The sequence below is a fragment of the Thermobia domestica genome, chromosome 8, assembly GCF_964235325.1.
Source record: "Thermobia domestica chromosome 8, izTheDome1.hap1.1, whole genome shotgun sequence".
Lineage (NCBI taxonomy): Eukaryota > Metazoa > Arthropoda > Insecta > Zygentoma > Lepismatidae > Thermobia > Thermobia domestica.
Genome location: NC_137461.1, coordinates 10,719,335 through 10,737,711, shown reverse-complemented (window position 1 = coordinate 10,737,711; position 18,377 = coordinate 10,719,335). Strand labels below are relative to the sequence as shown.

Sequence of the window (18,377 nt, the reverse complement as noted above, 5' to 3'; positions counted from 1 at the left end):
TGTCCCGGTGTGCAGAAATTTTCCTTCTTGTCCTGTTTTTTTCTTTATTATTATTATTAATTACATATCAAAATTTCTGAAAAGATAATAAAATCGACTTATTCCTTTTGCTTTCAATTCCGACAATACTATAGGAACAATTTCATTCTAATCTTTATTATTATTGCAATCGCTGCTTCCCCGGATATAACATTCAATGTTTAAATCCTCCTAAGTAGCACTCTTATCACTAAAAGTAAGAATGTATACCCCGAGGTGGCAACAAATTCTTGTGACGTTGCGGACCAGCCCCGAAAACACATTTTTTTTCTGCTTCAGAAAAACAATTATGCAAATTGCTTTCTTTTAGTTCGCATTTTAGGTTAACAACAATAAATTAGCCTATTGAAATTTTGAAACAACTTCATAAATCTGGATATTTTTCTTTATAGACATGTAGAGCATGTAAAGGTGGTATGCGTAATAATATTGAAAATATAATTTTTGCCTAAATATTGTATGTTCACTGATTGCGTTTATATTGTATAACAGCTTCTAGCTTCTATAATAATTTTTAGCACTGTTGATTAAGTATGGACAGTGGCGTATTTACGATTTTGTTTCGGGAGGGGCTTTGCTAACTTCCGGGGCTGCTTTGCCTGAAAATACGAAAATTCTGCAAGATATTTCATATACTTTACTATAGTAAGTAAGATTTCGGTGGGGGGCTTGAGCCCGGAAGCCCTCCCCCTAAATACGCCACTGAGTATGGACTATATTAATACATTATTTTAAGTTGTATAACAGTGCGATACTGTAGTAAAATTCGAAAGATAAACTTAATACAAAATGGAATATTTATTACTAATTTGTAAGATGTCCCGTTTTTTCTGTTTTCAAAAAGTATGGTAGCCTTAAAGTATGCTAAACCATACAAAATAAATTGTACTGTAAATAGTACCCCTCTGATAGTGCTCTCAAACGGGTCGGGTTACGGGTCGGGTTGTCGGGTCGGGTCAGTCGGGTTAGCTCGTGTCGGGTCACTCGGGTCGGGTCGTCACATTCTTCACTTATTTTCTATACGGAATACTATAAAGAGCTTTGTTGTGGAATTCAATTCGAAGTTGGTGAATGAATGATAAATGTGACTAATTGAAGGTGAAATAGTAATAAAATTTTAATTTTACCCTATGTTAACTAATTGGTATTGTAATTGTAATTAATATTACTACTGACTTTTTTCCTTTCTGCGTTTCTATGTCAAGTTAAATGTCACATTAAGTGAAATTGAAAGAAATATCTAGTTAACGTCCCACGTTATGCACCAACGCTGAGAGAGACAGTGATGATGAGAAATAATTGAAGTGGTTGAATGAAGAAAGTGGGAGGAAATGGGAGAACACCGAGAAAACCCATGCACATGGGGTTTGTCCACCAGAAAACTTACTTGGTACGAGCTGGAATCAATACCCATGGACCTTCGGATCAAACATCTGCCTTTGGGCAGGACACATTATTATTATTATTATTATTATTATTATTATTATTATTATTATTATTATTATTATTATTATTATTATTATTATTATTATTATTATTATTATTATTATAACTTTAAGAGTGCCCAAGAAAGTTCCGCCGCCTTTTCACCAACACCTTCGAACATTGGTATGTAACCTAAAAAGTACCTGGAATATCAAAAATCGTCTCCATCAGCCTCGACGACCTTCTGAAAACGTTCTGGAAGGCCATGGATTCCATCGCAGTCGAACTTGGTGGGACGTGAAGTGAAGAAGATATCAAGTGCATATTGAACCTCTACTAGCTGTTTGAATTGGCGTTCTCTAAGGTGATTGTCCAAGGAATGGAACAGGTGGTAATCGGACGGTACAATGTCCGTGGAGTATGGCGGATCCAATAGTGTTTTCCATCCAAGGCGTAGAATGATGTACTGGGTCATTTTAGCCACGTGGGGCTTAGCGTTGCCTTGTAACAAGAGGACCCCTTTGGGATTCAGAACTGCTGGATCCAGACAGTACACAGTGACAGTACACAGTTGCATTGATGATCTGACCAGCTGGTAGCAGTTCCCGATGGACGATACCTCGAGCAGTCCACAAAATGCACAGGAGAACCTTATTCTGGCGTGGTGCTGGCTTGGGCTGTTTTTGAACCGGTTCATGGGATGCTAACCAACAATGACGGCGCCGTGGAGCTTCGTACAGGACCCACTTCCCATCACATGTCAACACCCTGTTCAGAAATTGCTCCTTCCTCAGACGAGACACCAAAGAAACACAGGTGTCTGCTCGCGTTGCTTTCTGGCTCCAAGTCAAATCATGTAGGACCTATCAACCCAACTTGCAGTGCTTCCCAAGTTGATGGTGGTGGTGCCGAATGGTTTCTCCACTTACACTGAAAGGTAGTACCAGTTCCTCACATGTCTGTCTTCGCCTCAATTGCTGCCCGAAGATCTTTATTTTGAACATATGTTTGTCTTCCGGCACGTGGTGCGTCTTCGAGTGTTTCGTCACCGTCCTTAAACCGTCATACCACTGCACTCTCCGCGTAGTCACGACACCCTCACCAAAGGCCTGTCATATCTTCCACTCCACGGAGCAGCAATTTGAACTCGTACAGCAAACAAGCCCTTATGACGCTCTGTGAAGGCCCCATGTTCACTCAGTCCTTACGCACGTTCACGGTGCATCTGAACAGCCACAACCAAGTAGTATGTTGGATATACTCACTAGTGTTGCTCACGAGACCTGGTTTGGGGCATTCTCGTTTCGAAAATGTGTCGTGAAGGTAGTCTCGTCTGGAAAAGTGCATATGTTTCTATTGAAAGAGCTCTGTCTCATCTCGTACCCTTTCATGAAAATTCTGTCTCGTCTCGTCTCGTCTCGTCCAACAACTGACCTTCACCTTATATCCATTCGCATTCAACTCACGGTGTGAGGGCCAATTGAACACAGACCTCCACAAAGAGACAGAACTTTCTTGGTCACCTTCAGATTATTATTATTATTATTGCTGGAGTAGTGATTTGACTTTCTCCGCAATAAAATACTTGCTAATTTTATATAACGTTGCAAATATCTTCTAGATAAATTAATCAAGAAAAAATAAAAGGTAATTCCCTACAGAATGATATTTCAGTGCAATTAGTTCCTTATGATTCTATCAGACAGCAACGCTGTTTTTAAATAGAAAAATCGGAATGTTAACGTGATGAAATTGTTGTTTGTTACACAGCAAAAAATATTAAAAGAAGTTCTATATACATTCCTTACTAGACAATAATGTTGTCTTCAGAACTTTTATTCTTTTAGCCTTCAGAACTTGTCTTCAGAACTCAGTCAAATTTTATTTTGACTTTTGAACTTGATTGCCTAAATTTTAACCTTGGAAATTTGGATGTGGAGTAAAATAAAGAAGGTTAGCAGGGTAGAGAGGAAAACGAATAAGGAAATGCTGAAAAAATGCAAGAGACGAGAGCAATATTAGACGATATAAGGAAGCGAAAAATGGACGGATCACAAGTTTTGATCTTGCTAAGGGATTGCATTCTGAGGGATGTAGTAAAGGGGGTGATATCAGGAGAGCGAGAGTGTGTAAGAAGGTTGGAATTGATAGATTGTAATAAGGAGGGTGGTACTTTATGTTGGGTTGCGAGGCAGATATTAGCGGGAAATCGCAAAAATGGAAGCTTCTTACCTAATTCACGGAAACTGGCCTGTTTATTAATGGGAGAACACTGAGGAGGAGGAGGAGGATAATTATACTACAAGTAAAAAAAGCCGAAACAATGATTTATGCATAAGAATTGGTCAGCATTTTTTTTCTGGTGGCAGTTTTGTAAAGTTCTAGCTCTCTCAAACTGGTTAGATTGTAAGTTCAAGTCACTCGGGTCGGTTGTCGGGTTAAGTCACCTCGGGTTGGTTCACTCGGGTCACTTTGGGTCGGGCCAATCGGGTCATCTCGGGTCGGGTTGTCGGGTCGGGTCAGTCAATTTGGGTCACGGGTGGGGTCGGGTCGGTCTTCAACACATATAATTTCCACGAAAATTACAATATACCACGGTTTATACCTCATTGGACTTCCAATAAAACGTTTTCAATGATGTGTACACCATGTCACCATTTTTGTATGAGGGAATGTCTAGAGGGATTTTGTGGGAATTTGATGGAGTGTAGATTCCTGTGTGTGTGTGTGTGTGTGTGTGTGTGTGGTGTGTGTGTGTGTGTGTGTGTGGTGTGTGTGTGTGTGTGTGTGTGTGTGTGTGTGTGTGTGTGTGTGTGTGTGTGTGTGTGTGTGTGTGTGTGTGTGTGTGTGTGATACCTTACAGGATACAAGATGTCGAGGAAGTGTGTAAATAAACCGGACAATTTCTGTTATGTATGTGGGGAGCTGATATTTAAATCACAACGTCGATGTTTTACTCTACTTGTGAGGAAGTGTTATCAGTTATATTTTGGTTGCTGTGTAGGAGACCAGGATAAGAACTGGGTTCCTCACTACATTTGTTGTACTTGCGTGAAACGTCTGACTGGGTGGGCAAATGGTGGACGAAACATGAACTTCGCAGTACCGATGATCTGGAGGGAACCAAAAGATCATTCTTCAGACTGCTACTTTTGTATGACACAGATAAAAGAAATAAGCAATAAATCTAACCACACAGTACAGTACCCTAATTTGCATCAGCAATTAGGCCAGTTCCACACAGTGCAGAATTACCTGTACCGGTACCTCCTCCTCATCTTACGGTAAATGAGGATTTCGTACTTGAGGCAACTATTGAAGTTCCAAATGAAGATGATGATCCTACTTATGTAGGAAGCACATCTACATTGGATTCCCATCTGATAACTCCGGGTGAACTAAATGACCTCATACTGGATTTAAAACTCTCCAATACACAGACAGAACTTCTTGATTCTAAACTTAAGGCTGGAATCTGCTCCATCGTGACACTAAAGTGTGTATTTTTCGAAACCTTCATACAGAGTTTCAAAACTACTATTCTCAAGAAAATGATTTAGTGTATTGTAATAATGTCTGTGCTGTGATGGATAGACTTGGACATGCACATATAAGTACAGAGTGGAGATTGCTTATTGACTCTTTGAAAACTAGTTTTAAGGCTGTCCTTTTGCACAATAGCAACAAATTTCCTTCAGTGCCTTTGGCTTATGCAACTAATATGAAGGAAACCTATGAAAACATCGAAATAGTGTTAGAAAAAAATCAGTATGAGAAATACAAGTGGACCGTTTGCTGTGATTTACAAGTCATTTCTTTGTTAATGGGTTTGCAGCTTGGTTATACGAAATATTGTTGTTTCCTCTGCGAATGGGACAGCAGGAACAAAGCGGAACATTACATCAAGAAGGAATGGCCAACGCATGTATTAACTCCTGGACAGAAGAATGCTGTTTATTCCTCACTGGTGAGCCCTGATTAGATAATTCTACCTCCTCTTCACATAAAGTTGGGGCTCTTCAAAAACTTTGTTAGGACAATGGACAAAAGTAATGCAGGATCTTGTTACCTCAAGGAAAAAAATCCTCGGGTTAGTGACGCTAGGGATTTTTGTAGACCCCCAAATAAGATGTTTGATTCGTGACCAAAAATTTGAGGATCTCTTAACTCTGGTTGAGAAAGCAGCTTGGTGTCCATTTAAATGTTTAACAGAGATTTTTTTAGGAAACAAGAAAGCCCCAAATTACCGTGAAATTGTGAGTGATTTCCGGCAATCATTCAATGAAATGGGTTGCAACATGTCCCTTAAAGTTCACTTTCTAGACTCCCACCTGCATTTCTTTCCTGAAAAGCTTGGTGCTGTTAGTGATGAGTATGGGGAACATTTTCATCAGGACATTTCCTCCATGGAGAAGAGGTACCAGTGACAGTGTAGTTCAAAAATGCTAGCTGATTACTGTTGGACACTTAAGAGATGTTCCAGAAACCAAACACAGAAGAAAGTCGACAACTAAAACATATTAGTTGAGGTAAGTAAGTGTCCATTTATTAAGAAGATACCACTCACTTCTTTTGTATTATTTATTAAGTAGATATAAAATGGTGACACGGTGTATACATCATTGAAAATATGTTTTATTTCAAATCCAATAAGATTTAAACCGTGCTTATATTGTAATTTTCGTGGAAGTTATATGTGATTTTATCTGCACTAATGAATATTGTAAAATGAACAGTACACATAGCATATTTTTTATATAAATATGTTTATTTCTCTAGATAAAATAATGCTATTCTTATGAAACTTAGAGGGCTTACTAAGTATAAATCAGGCTAACATACAATATAATTTGTGCGTTTATATACCTAAGGTACCCAAGCTACAAGTATGAAAATGGTTTTAAAAAAAGAAAAAAAGAAAAAGAACAGAAATTTGAGGGGAAATTTTCCGAAAACACCTCTGTCACGGGAAAACTGAGGGTGATGGAGAAAAACTGATTGCAGATTCGAATTCTACGTGAAAAGTTCTATTAGAATCAGACATTTTCTTCCGTGTGCCAGAGAAAAAGAATTTTTTTTCAACTAGTGCAATAGGAACCATTTTCAAACTCATCAACCGTTATCCAAACCGGTTAATGTTGATCGCAGATATTAAAAATACTCACATCCGTATATTATTTAATACAAACGAAAATTTTACCTGCACATTTCTGCACAAACGATGTATAAACGATCGCGACAATTTGTGGTTCAATCGAACACAACTGGTGGGGCTAGCACTTAGACAACTCCCCTTTTTTTTCGTTCTGTCCGCGCATCTGATAGCTTAGAAAACAATTTCGCCTGCGCATTACTGCTCAAACGATGTGCAAACAATTGAGATGATTTTCTTTTGAATGGGACGTAGGGGGTGCTACCAATTAGGTAGCCTATACTTTGTTATCGTTTTGGCGAGCCCGCAATTGTGTACAAACGAAAATTTCGCCTGCAAATTTCTGTACAAAACCGTAACAAACAAGTGCGACAGTTTGTGATTGAATTCGACATGGTGGCAGGCCTATCAATAAGGAGCCCATAGTTTGTTATCGTTTTGGCGGGGCCACATTTATGTGCAAACGAAAATTTCAGCTGCACATTTATGTACAAAGGCGTACAAACAAGTGCGACAGTTTGTGGTTGAATTGAACACGGTGGGAGGGCTAACATTTAGACAGCCCCCCACTTTGTTTTCGTTCTGGCGGCGCCCCTAATTGTGTACAAACGAAAATCTCGCCTGCACATTTCTTTATAACTATATTCAAACGATTGCGACAATTTGTGATTCAATTGCACATGGTGGGAGCGCTACCATTTAGACAGACCCCCCCCTTTGTTTTCGTTCTGAGGTCGCCCCTAATTGTGTACAAACGAAAATTTTGCCTGCATATTTCTGTACAAACGATGTACAAACGATTGCGACAATTTGTAATTGAATTGAACATGGTGATTGGGCTATCACTTAGAAAGCTCCCCACTTTGTTTTCGCCCTGGCGGCGCCCCTAATTATGTACAAACGAAAATTTTGCATGCACATTTCTGTACAAACGATGTAGAAACGATTGCGACAATTTGTGACTGAATTGGACATGGTGGGGGGCTATCACTTAAACAGCCCCCACTTTGTTTTCGTTCTGGCGGCGCCCTTAATTATGTACAAACAATAATTTAGCCTGCACATTTCTGTACAAACGATATAGAAACGATTGTGACAATTTGTGATTGAATTGGACATGGTGGGGAGCTACCACTTAGACAGCCCCCCCTTTGTTTTCGTTCTGAGCTCGCCCCTAATTGTATACAAACGAAAATTTTGCCTGCATATTTCTGTACAAACGATTGCGACAATTTGTGATTGAATTGAACATGATGATTGGGCTATCACTTAGAAAGCCCCCCACTTTGTTTTCGCCCTGGCGGCGCCCCTAATAGTGTACAATCGAAAATATGGCCTGCACATTTCTGTACAAACAATGTACAAACGATTGCGATACTTTGTGATTCAATTGGACATCGTGTGGGGAGCTACCACTCAGACAGCTTCCCACTTTGTTTTCGTTCTGGCGGCGCCCCTAAGTTTGTTCAAACAAACATTTCGCCTGCACATTTCTGTACAAACGATGCGCAAACGAATGCGACAACTTGTGATTGAATTGGACATGGTGGGGGGCTACCACTTAGACAGCCCCCATTTTTTTCTGTTCTGGCGGCGCCCTTAATTATGTACAAACGAAAATTTCGCGTGCACATTTCTGTACAAACGAAGTACAAACTATTGCGACAATTTGTGATTGAATAGGACATGGTCGGGGGCTACCACTTAGACAGCCCCCAATTTTTTTCGTTCTGGCGGCGCCCCTAATTGCGTGCGAACATACATTTCGCCTGCACATTTCTGTACAAACGAAGTACAAACTATTGCGACAATTTGTGATTGAATAGGACATGGTCGGGGGCTACCACTTAGACAGCCCCCATTTTTTCTGTTCTGGCGGCGCCCCTAATTGTGTACAAACAAAAATTTCGCCTGCACATTTCTGTACAAACGAAGTACACACGATTGCGACAATTTGTGATTCAACTGGACATGGTGGGAGGGGCTACCATTTGGACAGCCCCCACTTTGGTTTCGTTCTGACGGCGCCCCTGATTGTGTACAAACGAAAATTTCGCCTTCACATTTCTGTAGAAACGATGTACAAATGATTGCGACAATTTGTGCTTGAATAGGACTTGTTGGTGGGGGGCTACCATTTAGACAGCCCCCACTTTGTTTTCGTTCTGACGGCGCCGCTAATTGTGTACAAACGAAAATTTCGCCTTCACATTTCTGTAGAAACGATGTACAAATGATTGCGACAATTTGTGCTTGAATAGGGCATGTTGTTGGGGGGCTACCATTTAGACAGCTCCCACTTTGTTTTCGTTCTGACGGCGCCCTTAATTGTGTACAAACGAAAATTTCGCCTGCACATTTGTGTGCAAACGATTGAGACCATTTCTGATTGAGTCTGATAAGGGGGGGGGGGCTGTCTAAATGGACGTCTCCTTTTCACCTCTACTGTAATTAAATTCTTCCTCGAGAAAATCTGTAATCAACACTGTCAGTAGCTACGTCCTCGACTAATATACCTTAACAAGTACAGCTTTATTTTCGTATATTTTTCAACAGTTAACCAATTTAAAACTATCGCAAACAAGAATATGTAGTCAATCTTAAATACTTCGCTCGCCGAAACCCGTTCAGCGCGTGCAACAAGCAAAAACAACATGTTTGGCGTCTCACAAATGGAAAAGGGGGAAAAAAGAGAAGGAAAAGCAGCACGGCAGTGCCTTATCGCAGTCAGAGCTGACAACATAGTTTCGGTCGTCACTAACGCGAATAGACCTACTAGCGGTGTACAAGAGTTATACAGTTACAATATACGTCGTGCCACAGTAGCGCTACAGGCGGAATGTGCACGAACTACAAATGAATATGTTCCCTTACAAGCATCAGTCACTGTTGCACCCTCTTTACATTCTACACATCCTTTTTTCTCCCACTTTTTGACCTTGACAAGCAGAAGTACCAGGCTTTCCGAGTTCACAACCATAAACTGTTTGTGTACAGAGTACGTTTTCAGTTCTTCGAATGACTGTGCGCGCGAAGAACAAGGGTGATGATCGGGCTACCGTATACGGAAGTCAGTAACACCCGGTTGCAATAATAAATGTAAAATACAAATATAGAGCCTTGACAATGCCGTGAGGATGAATATATGTTCTGTTCTTACCTGTGAATTCGTATCTACTTACATATACATACATACAAACATACACACACACACACACACATATATATATATATATATATATATATATATATATATATATATATATATATATATATTAGCCTAACTTCTTAAGGAAAGTTCGGCCATAATATTGCCATTAACCAAAGTATCTGAAGTCATGCTAAAACTAATGTCAAGCAGTCATTGAAGTTTCCGAGACTTAAGAGATTACTTATTTTTAAAATTTACCAATTAATATGTTATGTTGAAACATAGATGTGCAAGATAGCAAAAAATATCGACATATGACCTATAACATTCTTAGTAACATACAAGTACATAATGCAACACGTAAAATTAGTGCATTTATGTTATATACAGTGTTTGTGCTATCTTCGTTTATGTCTACGCACATAACTCGCTAAAGCACCTACTGACCGACAAATCCCTATTTTGCAGTGCGGGCTCTCTGTTGTACCTCTGCTCTGCCTCATTAGATAATATTAGTGTTTTTAGTGGACTCTAATCACAAATTGATTAATGTTCTTTTGCATAAGCCCTCCTAAAGTCAACCAGCAACGAGTGTCTGGCCTACTGAAGTGAATGCAAGTGCACACCCTAAAAATGATCGTTGAATGTACAAATACTCGATTCAGTGAATAAAGGATATATTAAATTAATTTAAGAACGGATTTGCACAATGAATCTGCACTCAAAACTCAACATCTAAATTAACATATATGTTTGCATTGACATCCATAAAAGGAACTATTAACATTGTCATTAAATAAATAAACAGTATTCTACATAAACTAATGCATATTTATTTTCAATTTCCAGATCTACAAACGTTAAATTCTGAGAGGAAGTTTCAACAGTGTTAAATTCTAGTACTAGATATTCAGAATGCAACGTTGGGGAAACATATTCAGTAATTCTCTTACAGACACTCCGGAATCTAAAATGCCAGGTGACATACTTTATAAACATTTCTGATGTAACTGAAATATATAGTGCTACTATGAATTGTATTTGACAACAATTGTAATTAGTTTTATCACTAATGCTGCATTACTATTAATTGTAATGTATTTTGTTTAAAATTGTATTAAAGTTCTTTAAAAATGATTTCTTATTATTATTTATAAACTTGAAAAATAAATGTATTAATTCAAGAAATTCCTGATGGGGTAATCATCGAAGGTCAATCTAACATGATTTATTTCCATATTACAATAACCCCCGAAAAATGCAGAAATCAGACACACATATAGATAGATAGATAGATAGATAGATAGATAGATAGATAGATAGATAGATAGATAGATAGATAGATAGATAGATAGATAGATAGATAGATAGATAGATAGATATTTTTGTGTGTGTGTGTGTGTAGATATATGTGTGTGTGTGTGAGAGAGAGAGAGAGAGAGAATGTATATGTATCTGTAGCGCTTATATTTCCTTCATATTGTGTGTAGAAATCAATGTGTTACATAGCATGTTCCGTTGCTTTTTCCAATGAGTTAAAAGACGAAGCGACTACTCAGATGTTTCCAGACACGGGATATTCGAATAGTTCAGGTATATTGCCGACTAAGAAAATGAGTACAAGTCCAGAAAATCGAGACACCATTACAAAATATTTGGCCCTAATTGGTATTTGCTTGTCAGCAGTCAACTATCATAATGCTGTATTAATTTACCCTCTACAATACTTCTTCTTTCAATAGACCAAATGTTACTCAAACTAGATATGTCTTTCTGAAGCCAGTTATGAAACTGAACACGTTTGTGTCTCATTTGCTTCCAAATAAATCTTCTAAATATAGTTTTGTTTAATTTTTCATTGTTCTTGCTGCAATTATGTGAGTAGCAAGTAATCACACATAGGTAAGCTTGTGAGTTTTCTTTATTTATTTGTTTACTTAATTTTGTATAATACACAGATCACTGCAAATTATTAGTAAAAAAAGATGGTTTAAATGAAATAAGTTTATTTTACTGTAGTACATCCAGTTACATAGATTTATGAATTTTAAGTAAAGTTTAAGAAAATGTGATACATTTATTACAGTATTTTAAATGTAGTACCCATCAGCAGCATCTGAAATATACGAAATCTATGTTAAACACAGTAGCTTACAATATCAATTCTAGCAAATTTTCTTTCTTCTACTTCAGTAGAAAATCAGTTAACAAGTAACCAACATTTCGAAGCTACATGGTGTGATTACTTACACAATTTTCCATTATATACACTGTAGAGTTATTCAACCGGTTAGGACCGGCTTGCTAGATCCGATAGCTAAAATATTTCGAGTCCGCAGAACCGTTTGTTATACCCATACATAACATTTAATTTTAAACAGTTATACCCAGAAACATTAACGTTTTGTTCTTTGTTGTTTATATATATATTTACAGCTACAGGATTAAACATATGATCTCTCAGAACAAAGTATAAATGTCTACTTTTTAATAAGAAATGCTCAGATATCAAGAATGAGAACTAAGCGTAGTGGTGCAGGTTCTTTATATTTGAAATGCATATATACTATTATCAACAACTATCGATTGCTTGCTTGATTCTTTTTGACAACTACAGTATCTATCTCGGATAATTCGTTTCTAAGATATTCGCAATGCTACTTAATTTCATCACACTACCTTGTATTAGGATGATGTATAGATCTCTTACTACACACTTGCGGTACCCAGTAAAAATATTCTTGTCTACCTTGTTTGTTTCTTTGATTTCTAAAACAGTTCTATCTTTCTCTTTATATATATATATATATATATATATATATATATATATATATATATATATATATGCAGAGAGAGAGAGAGAGAGAGACGGTTGTTAGAAAATTAGAATAGCACCACTGTATAAACAGTTTAAATCATTTTAGTATATTTGGGTTCAGCCTATAAGAGTAGTAACAATACTTAAGTGGCACATCAGCAGAGAAATTATTTATCAAAGTATGCCATTTATGACCTCCAAATTCATTGCAATATGGATATCTAAGCATTTTGATTACAAGTTGTTTCAAATATCATGTATTTTATTTATTGTTATTTCTTATAATCATCAGTTTTTGTAGATTTTATCAATGATGTAAAATAAATTAATTTTCAGTTTTACGTTCCACAACTATGCCATACATGCAAAAAGCACAGTTAATTAATTAATTTGCTTATCAAGTGTCCTATACAACAGAAAAATGCCGTGAAAATTCAACATCATAATATTCCATTTATAAAGTTATAAACATGGAATGGATAAAAGCATTTAATGCTCTATATGTGGAATTTTAAACAAATAACATGTAATCTTATAGTAGTATTTATGTCAAAAATTGAAAGATAATTTCCCGATTATCTGATAAATAAATATATTTTTCAAGTAATATTTAAATGTTTAGTATTAGTAGGTCATAAAACATACCTCGAAATGGGAATTTAAATGGAGGACCTGAAAAATAACACAAAAACAAATGATAACGATATAGAAAATTTTGCAATTGTCTTAATTATTCGACTATTGGCTAAATTACTACAATATTACCATATTATTTATTTATCAATCATTTATCCCAATACAAACCTTTTCGTTGTAAGCTACAGAGCTTTTACATGCATATTAGGTATTGTTCAACTATTAATTTAAGAATTATAATATAAATAACAGTCTAAATCTCAAGTACAGTGACTTGTGTGTCTTTAATAACGTAGTGTCTAGTTAAATTAATAGTAGAAGATCACTGAAATTGCATAGGACTACGGTGTTTTGGAAACATGTGTAACTGCATATTATCGTGTCATATAACCTGAGTAATATGAAGGGATGCTAAACTTCAGGAAAAAGATAACAAGAATAGTAAAAGAATATCATAGTAATCTAACAAAATTGGTGATTGTTTACAAAATATTGCCCCTACTTCCGTTTATATTTCTGAATAAGTAAGATAAGTAAGATAATACATACCAACTTAAATATTGTTATAAAAATGGAAAACGTTAACTACATTTTAATATTATTTTATAATATTTTAGAAGTAAAGTTCTAAAAGATAGTGAAACTTTGGGATACTTAAAAATAATTTCTTCGAATCTATATATGCCAAAGTTATATTCTGCTGACTTATATTTTGAACAATGTTGTCGTGACGTTAAAATTGTAACACTTTTGTCTTATTTCTACATAAGTAGGACAACGACACATATTAATTCGTATAGGAAAGCACATATTCCTTCAAATAATAAGTGTTAACAATTTAAGGAAAGGCAAACAAAAGACATACAGGTAATATTAGGAATCAGAAGAATGATGTTTTAACTATGAAATTTAAATAGAATAGGGTGAAATCTCGGACAATTCACATTCTAATACCAAATAAAAATATTTGTATGTTTACGTATTAGTAAAAATAAATTGGTATTTTTCTAAGAACTGTACACTAATTTTATAAACTTTCTAAAAAAAAACTGCAGAAGGCATAATAATTATATTTGAAAGAAATAAGTACATAAAATTGTATTATTTAGCGAACTGTAATAATGTTTAAGTAAAAATTTTAAACAAATGTATTGCTTACTGTTACTAATGTACTGTGATTAATTCGACCTAAGGCAATGTTAAAATATAAGGTAATACCGTCAATTACCAGCATCGTTTGATTAAAATGAGACAAATTAGTAATATATATGCCAATAGTCAGTCACTTTTTCTACAATTACTGAAGTGCTCTCTGATATCGATCATTTCTATATTTCTGCCCCTCCCCCAAGTTGCGGGGGAAAATTCAGATATAAACTGCATTGGAGGTATCAGTGTTCATCTCAGTGGCCGCCAAAACTATAGATTCTACTCCAATATCGGACATTTTCAATCATTTTTAAATGTCTTCTCTTCCCTTGCTTACGGTGCACCGTCAATGTGAAATTATAAAAAAATCTTTCCTGTTCCGAATCTCATCTATGTTGAAACTGACTGATATCGGTCGGGTCGTTCAAACATAATCACTTTCATATATATATATATATATATATATATATAGATAGATAGATAGATAGATAGATAGATATAGATAGATAGATAGATAGATAGATAGATAGATAGATAGATAGATAGATAGATAGATAGATAGATAGATAGATAGATAGATAGATAGATAGATAGATAGATAGATAGATAGATAGATAGATAGACCCATCATCCACTTCCTCTACGTTGCTCCGTCGAACTGATATTATGTCTCCTTCTCTAAGTTGCGCCGTCAGAGCTATATGATAAATACTATTTCAGGCTCTAACCTCATCTATGTTAAAAATTAAATCAAGATCGGTCGGGTGGTTCAAGAGTTATAAAGTTTTATTTACTTTTAACATCTCCCCTCTCCCGCTCCTGAGTTCCAGCACCAAAGTAAAAACGCTAGTCTATTATATATACATTGTCTCGTGTTTGATTAACTTATGAGTGTTTCCTTCAGGTATATATAAATGCAGTCTTTTTTTTTCAACTCGTCCTAGAAAATGGGCTTCGTCTCTTCCATTATGTTTTTTTAAAGATGCTGAATTAAATTTGTGGTAAACGAAAAAGTGCGTCCTCAACCTACATCACCTATCAGCAGTCATTACTTAGCAGTAGTAATTCTGGTGAAATGAAGCTAAAAAGTTCACCTCTTCCCAAAATTCGACTCTTTTCTATTCTTGCGCTCACATGGAATCCACGTATGCTTTGATTGGACTTAACATCTAAGTCGGGTATTTAAACTAGGATCAGCGTGGCTTCTACAGACAATCACTGAATTGTATGATGTCTGCTGTATAGAATGAATTATTACAAACGTTTCAATCAGTAAGCTTAGATAGCTATGTGTAGGTCACGATTGCTCTATCACCACATTTGTATAAACCATTGAAAGATATTTTTTAACTAACTACTTACAAACGGAAATGAAAAGGAAATAAAACTTATAAATAATTTTAAAATACGGGATATTAGTAAATTTTGGTTAAACAGCTAGTAAATTTGAAATGGTAACTATAAAAAATAATAATAATTTTAGTCAAACTTACTAGTCACCGGAAGACCCATATCTGGAAATTGCCCTGTGAATTTTATTTAAAGAAAGAATAAATATTAAACTTGCAAAAATGCCATAAAACTTCATTCTTAATTAAAATGAATTTTCAATTGATATAAAAGCTACCGTCAGTAACTTATCCTTGCTGAGACCATTAAGTTTAGAAATTATATTTGAAAGCAGGTCATAAGCACCAAATAATTCAAATGATACTCCTTAGAAAATGCCTAAGTGCTTATACGCAATAAATATATATATCTTCAACAATAATACATTTCATAAATTTAAAGTAATAAAAATTTTTGCGAAAATTAACTTGGAAGTTTAAAAATGCTATATATATTGTCAAAAATTCCACCGACAAACGTCGGGAGGTAAATCCTCTCATACGAAGAAACAAAAACGCTTAGTAACCGTGCGTCCGGAAACGCTTTGTTTCGGAGGTATAAGGCACCGAAACCGTGGGAAATGATTCTTCAAATGTGTATATTTCAGAAACTATTCAACGTAGACGGTGCGGTTTGAAAACTCAGCAGTGAAGTCATACCTGCTCTTGTTAAACATGCATGTTCCATAATCTTTCAATGCCTGCGGAAGGGATTCCATTCATGCCCCTTTAGAGCCATCTTCACTCGGCAGATTATCCGGGAATCCCTACGCTCCTTCCGCAGGCATTGCAAAATTATGAAACATGCATGTTTAACAAGAGCAGGTATGACTTCGCTGGTGAGTTTTCAAACCGCACCGTCTACGTTGAATAGTTTCTGAAATATACATAATTGAAGATTCATTTCCCACGGTTTCGGCGCTTTATATCTCCGAAACAACGCGTTTCCGGACGCATGTTTACTAAGCGTTTTTGTTTCTTCGTATGAGAGGATTTACCTCCTGAAGTTTGTCGGTGGAATTTTTTGACACCCAGTATATATTACAAGTTAGATATTCATAGGACCTATCTTACTTACAATCAGTAACACTTGGAAATTTTCTAAACCCTAAAAGACAAAACAGATTTTATTAATATGCATCAATTATACAATTATACTGTATTTCTGAACTAAAATAAAATATTACTTATTTATAACTTACATTACGATGCTGTCAATATATTGATACGTCGTATATATTTGGTATAAAATTTTAGTATTTGACTTACGACAAATATTTATATTTATCAGTGTTTTCGAGGGACATATTTCCTTTCTTCCATTCACTTTACACAATGTCTCTTTCTATCTACTAGAACAAGTAGGAAGTGCGTTAGATTTTAAAGAAAATGAAAAGTTGTGTGCAGTTCATACCTAGTAAACTAAAACCTATCTATTAAGAGCCCTAATCACTTCGAAATTAAAATACCGTTCATTTTGAAGTAATTATGTAATACCTTCAAAGAGATAAAACATGATTGAAAAATGGAACAGTAGCGCGCTAGGTAATATTATTTTGCATGAGGTACCGTCACAAAAGCGAAAATAAATGCCGATTTTGTAAATCGGTTTAAATTGAACCCAAATAAGTGTGTCTTGATAACGGTATTTCTTGTAAAATAATATTGTCTTGTGAGCTCTTATTCCACTTTTCGATTGACTTTTATCTATTTAAAAATATCACATACTTACTGTAAAATTAGCGGTATTTTAATTTTTGCGCGATGGATCCTCTTAAAGCAATAAGCAATTGAAAAATTTACTCGTCAGTGTGTATTTTTTTGCGAAATCACACAGTCAAAATTTCATAAAAATGTAATCAGTAACAAAGACGTCTGCCTTACTAAGACTTTCTACGCTTCCTCATCGAAAATATTATATCAAACAAGCCATATTTACTTCCAATAAAATTTAATTACAATTGTGCAACCATCATTACCACTGTTGTGAATACCTGCAAAAATCATTCAAAGAACAAATTATTTTTAAATATACTAATGTTTACTAACTGCAGAGTTTAATTTCAAAACACCTTTAGAAACTTATAAAAATCTCTATGTATTGACGTAGTTTTACTGTAATATTCTTTGGCTAATTATTAAATCATTATTTGATTTTTGTTGCAATTATATTCAATTATGTTTCGAAATTCGTAAACAATTAGCGTTGAGGCTATGCAATCGCAAACACTTTTGATAGTTTCCAATGTATCTTTTAATTACTCGAAACCTCGATTTTCCAGTGCCTTCTTGTACGTACTCTATCAATCTATACATGTATGTGTTACTATTTTCTTCACATAATGTAGAGAAATTCTTTATATTATCATCAGAAATAATTATTTTCTTGCTATTAAATAATACATTATAATTGTAGATAAAGCTGGTTGAAATCTCAGAAAGGAGCAAGCCATTTTAAACTAATGAATAGTAGTTTTCGATATATTTACCTCCCAATTTCTTTTTCGCATTATCCTGATATTGACCTATTTGTTTTCTTTAAAGAGACTAGTAGAACAATTGTATAGCTTTGAAAGGAAGAAATAACGTGATATAAAAAAAACCTCTCTACCTGTATCT

General features: G+C 35.5%; 1 protein-coding gene and 1 long non-coding RNA gene across 2 annotated transcripts in view; one reads left to right on the top strand and one right to left on the bottom strand.

Annotated features, from left to right (window-relative positions):
• Positions 1-10,752, top strand: part of LOC145691544 (carboxypeptidase inhibitor SmCI-like) — a 96,516-nt gene extending 85,764 nt beyond the window's left edge. Inside the window, exon 13 of the mRNA XM_081766953.1 lies at positions 10,617-10,752. Coding sequence (XP_081623079.1) covers positions 10,617-10,660 — 44 coding nt within the window. The 3' untranslated portion in view covers positions 10,661-10,752. The remainder of the gene's footprint in view (positions 1-10,616) is intronic.
• Positions 10,753-13,230: 2,478 nt separating this feature from the next.
• On the bottom strand, positions 13,231-16,866 carry LOC145691543 (uncharacterized). Its single transcript, XR_014132406.1, has 3 exons — positions 16,837-16,866; positions 15,864-15,896; positions 13,231-13,257 (listed from the first exon to the last, which is right to left on the bottom strand). It is a non-coding gene; the product is annotated as an uncharacterized LOC145691543 (long non-coding RNA).
• Between the last annotated feature and the right edge of the window lie 1,511 nt (positions 16,867-18,377).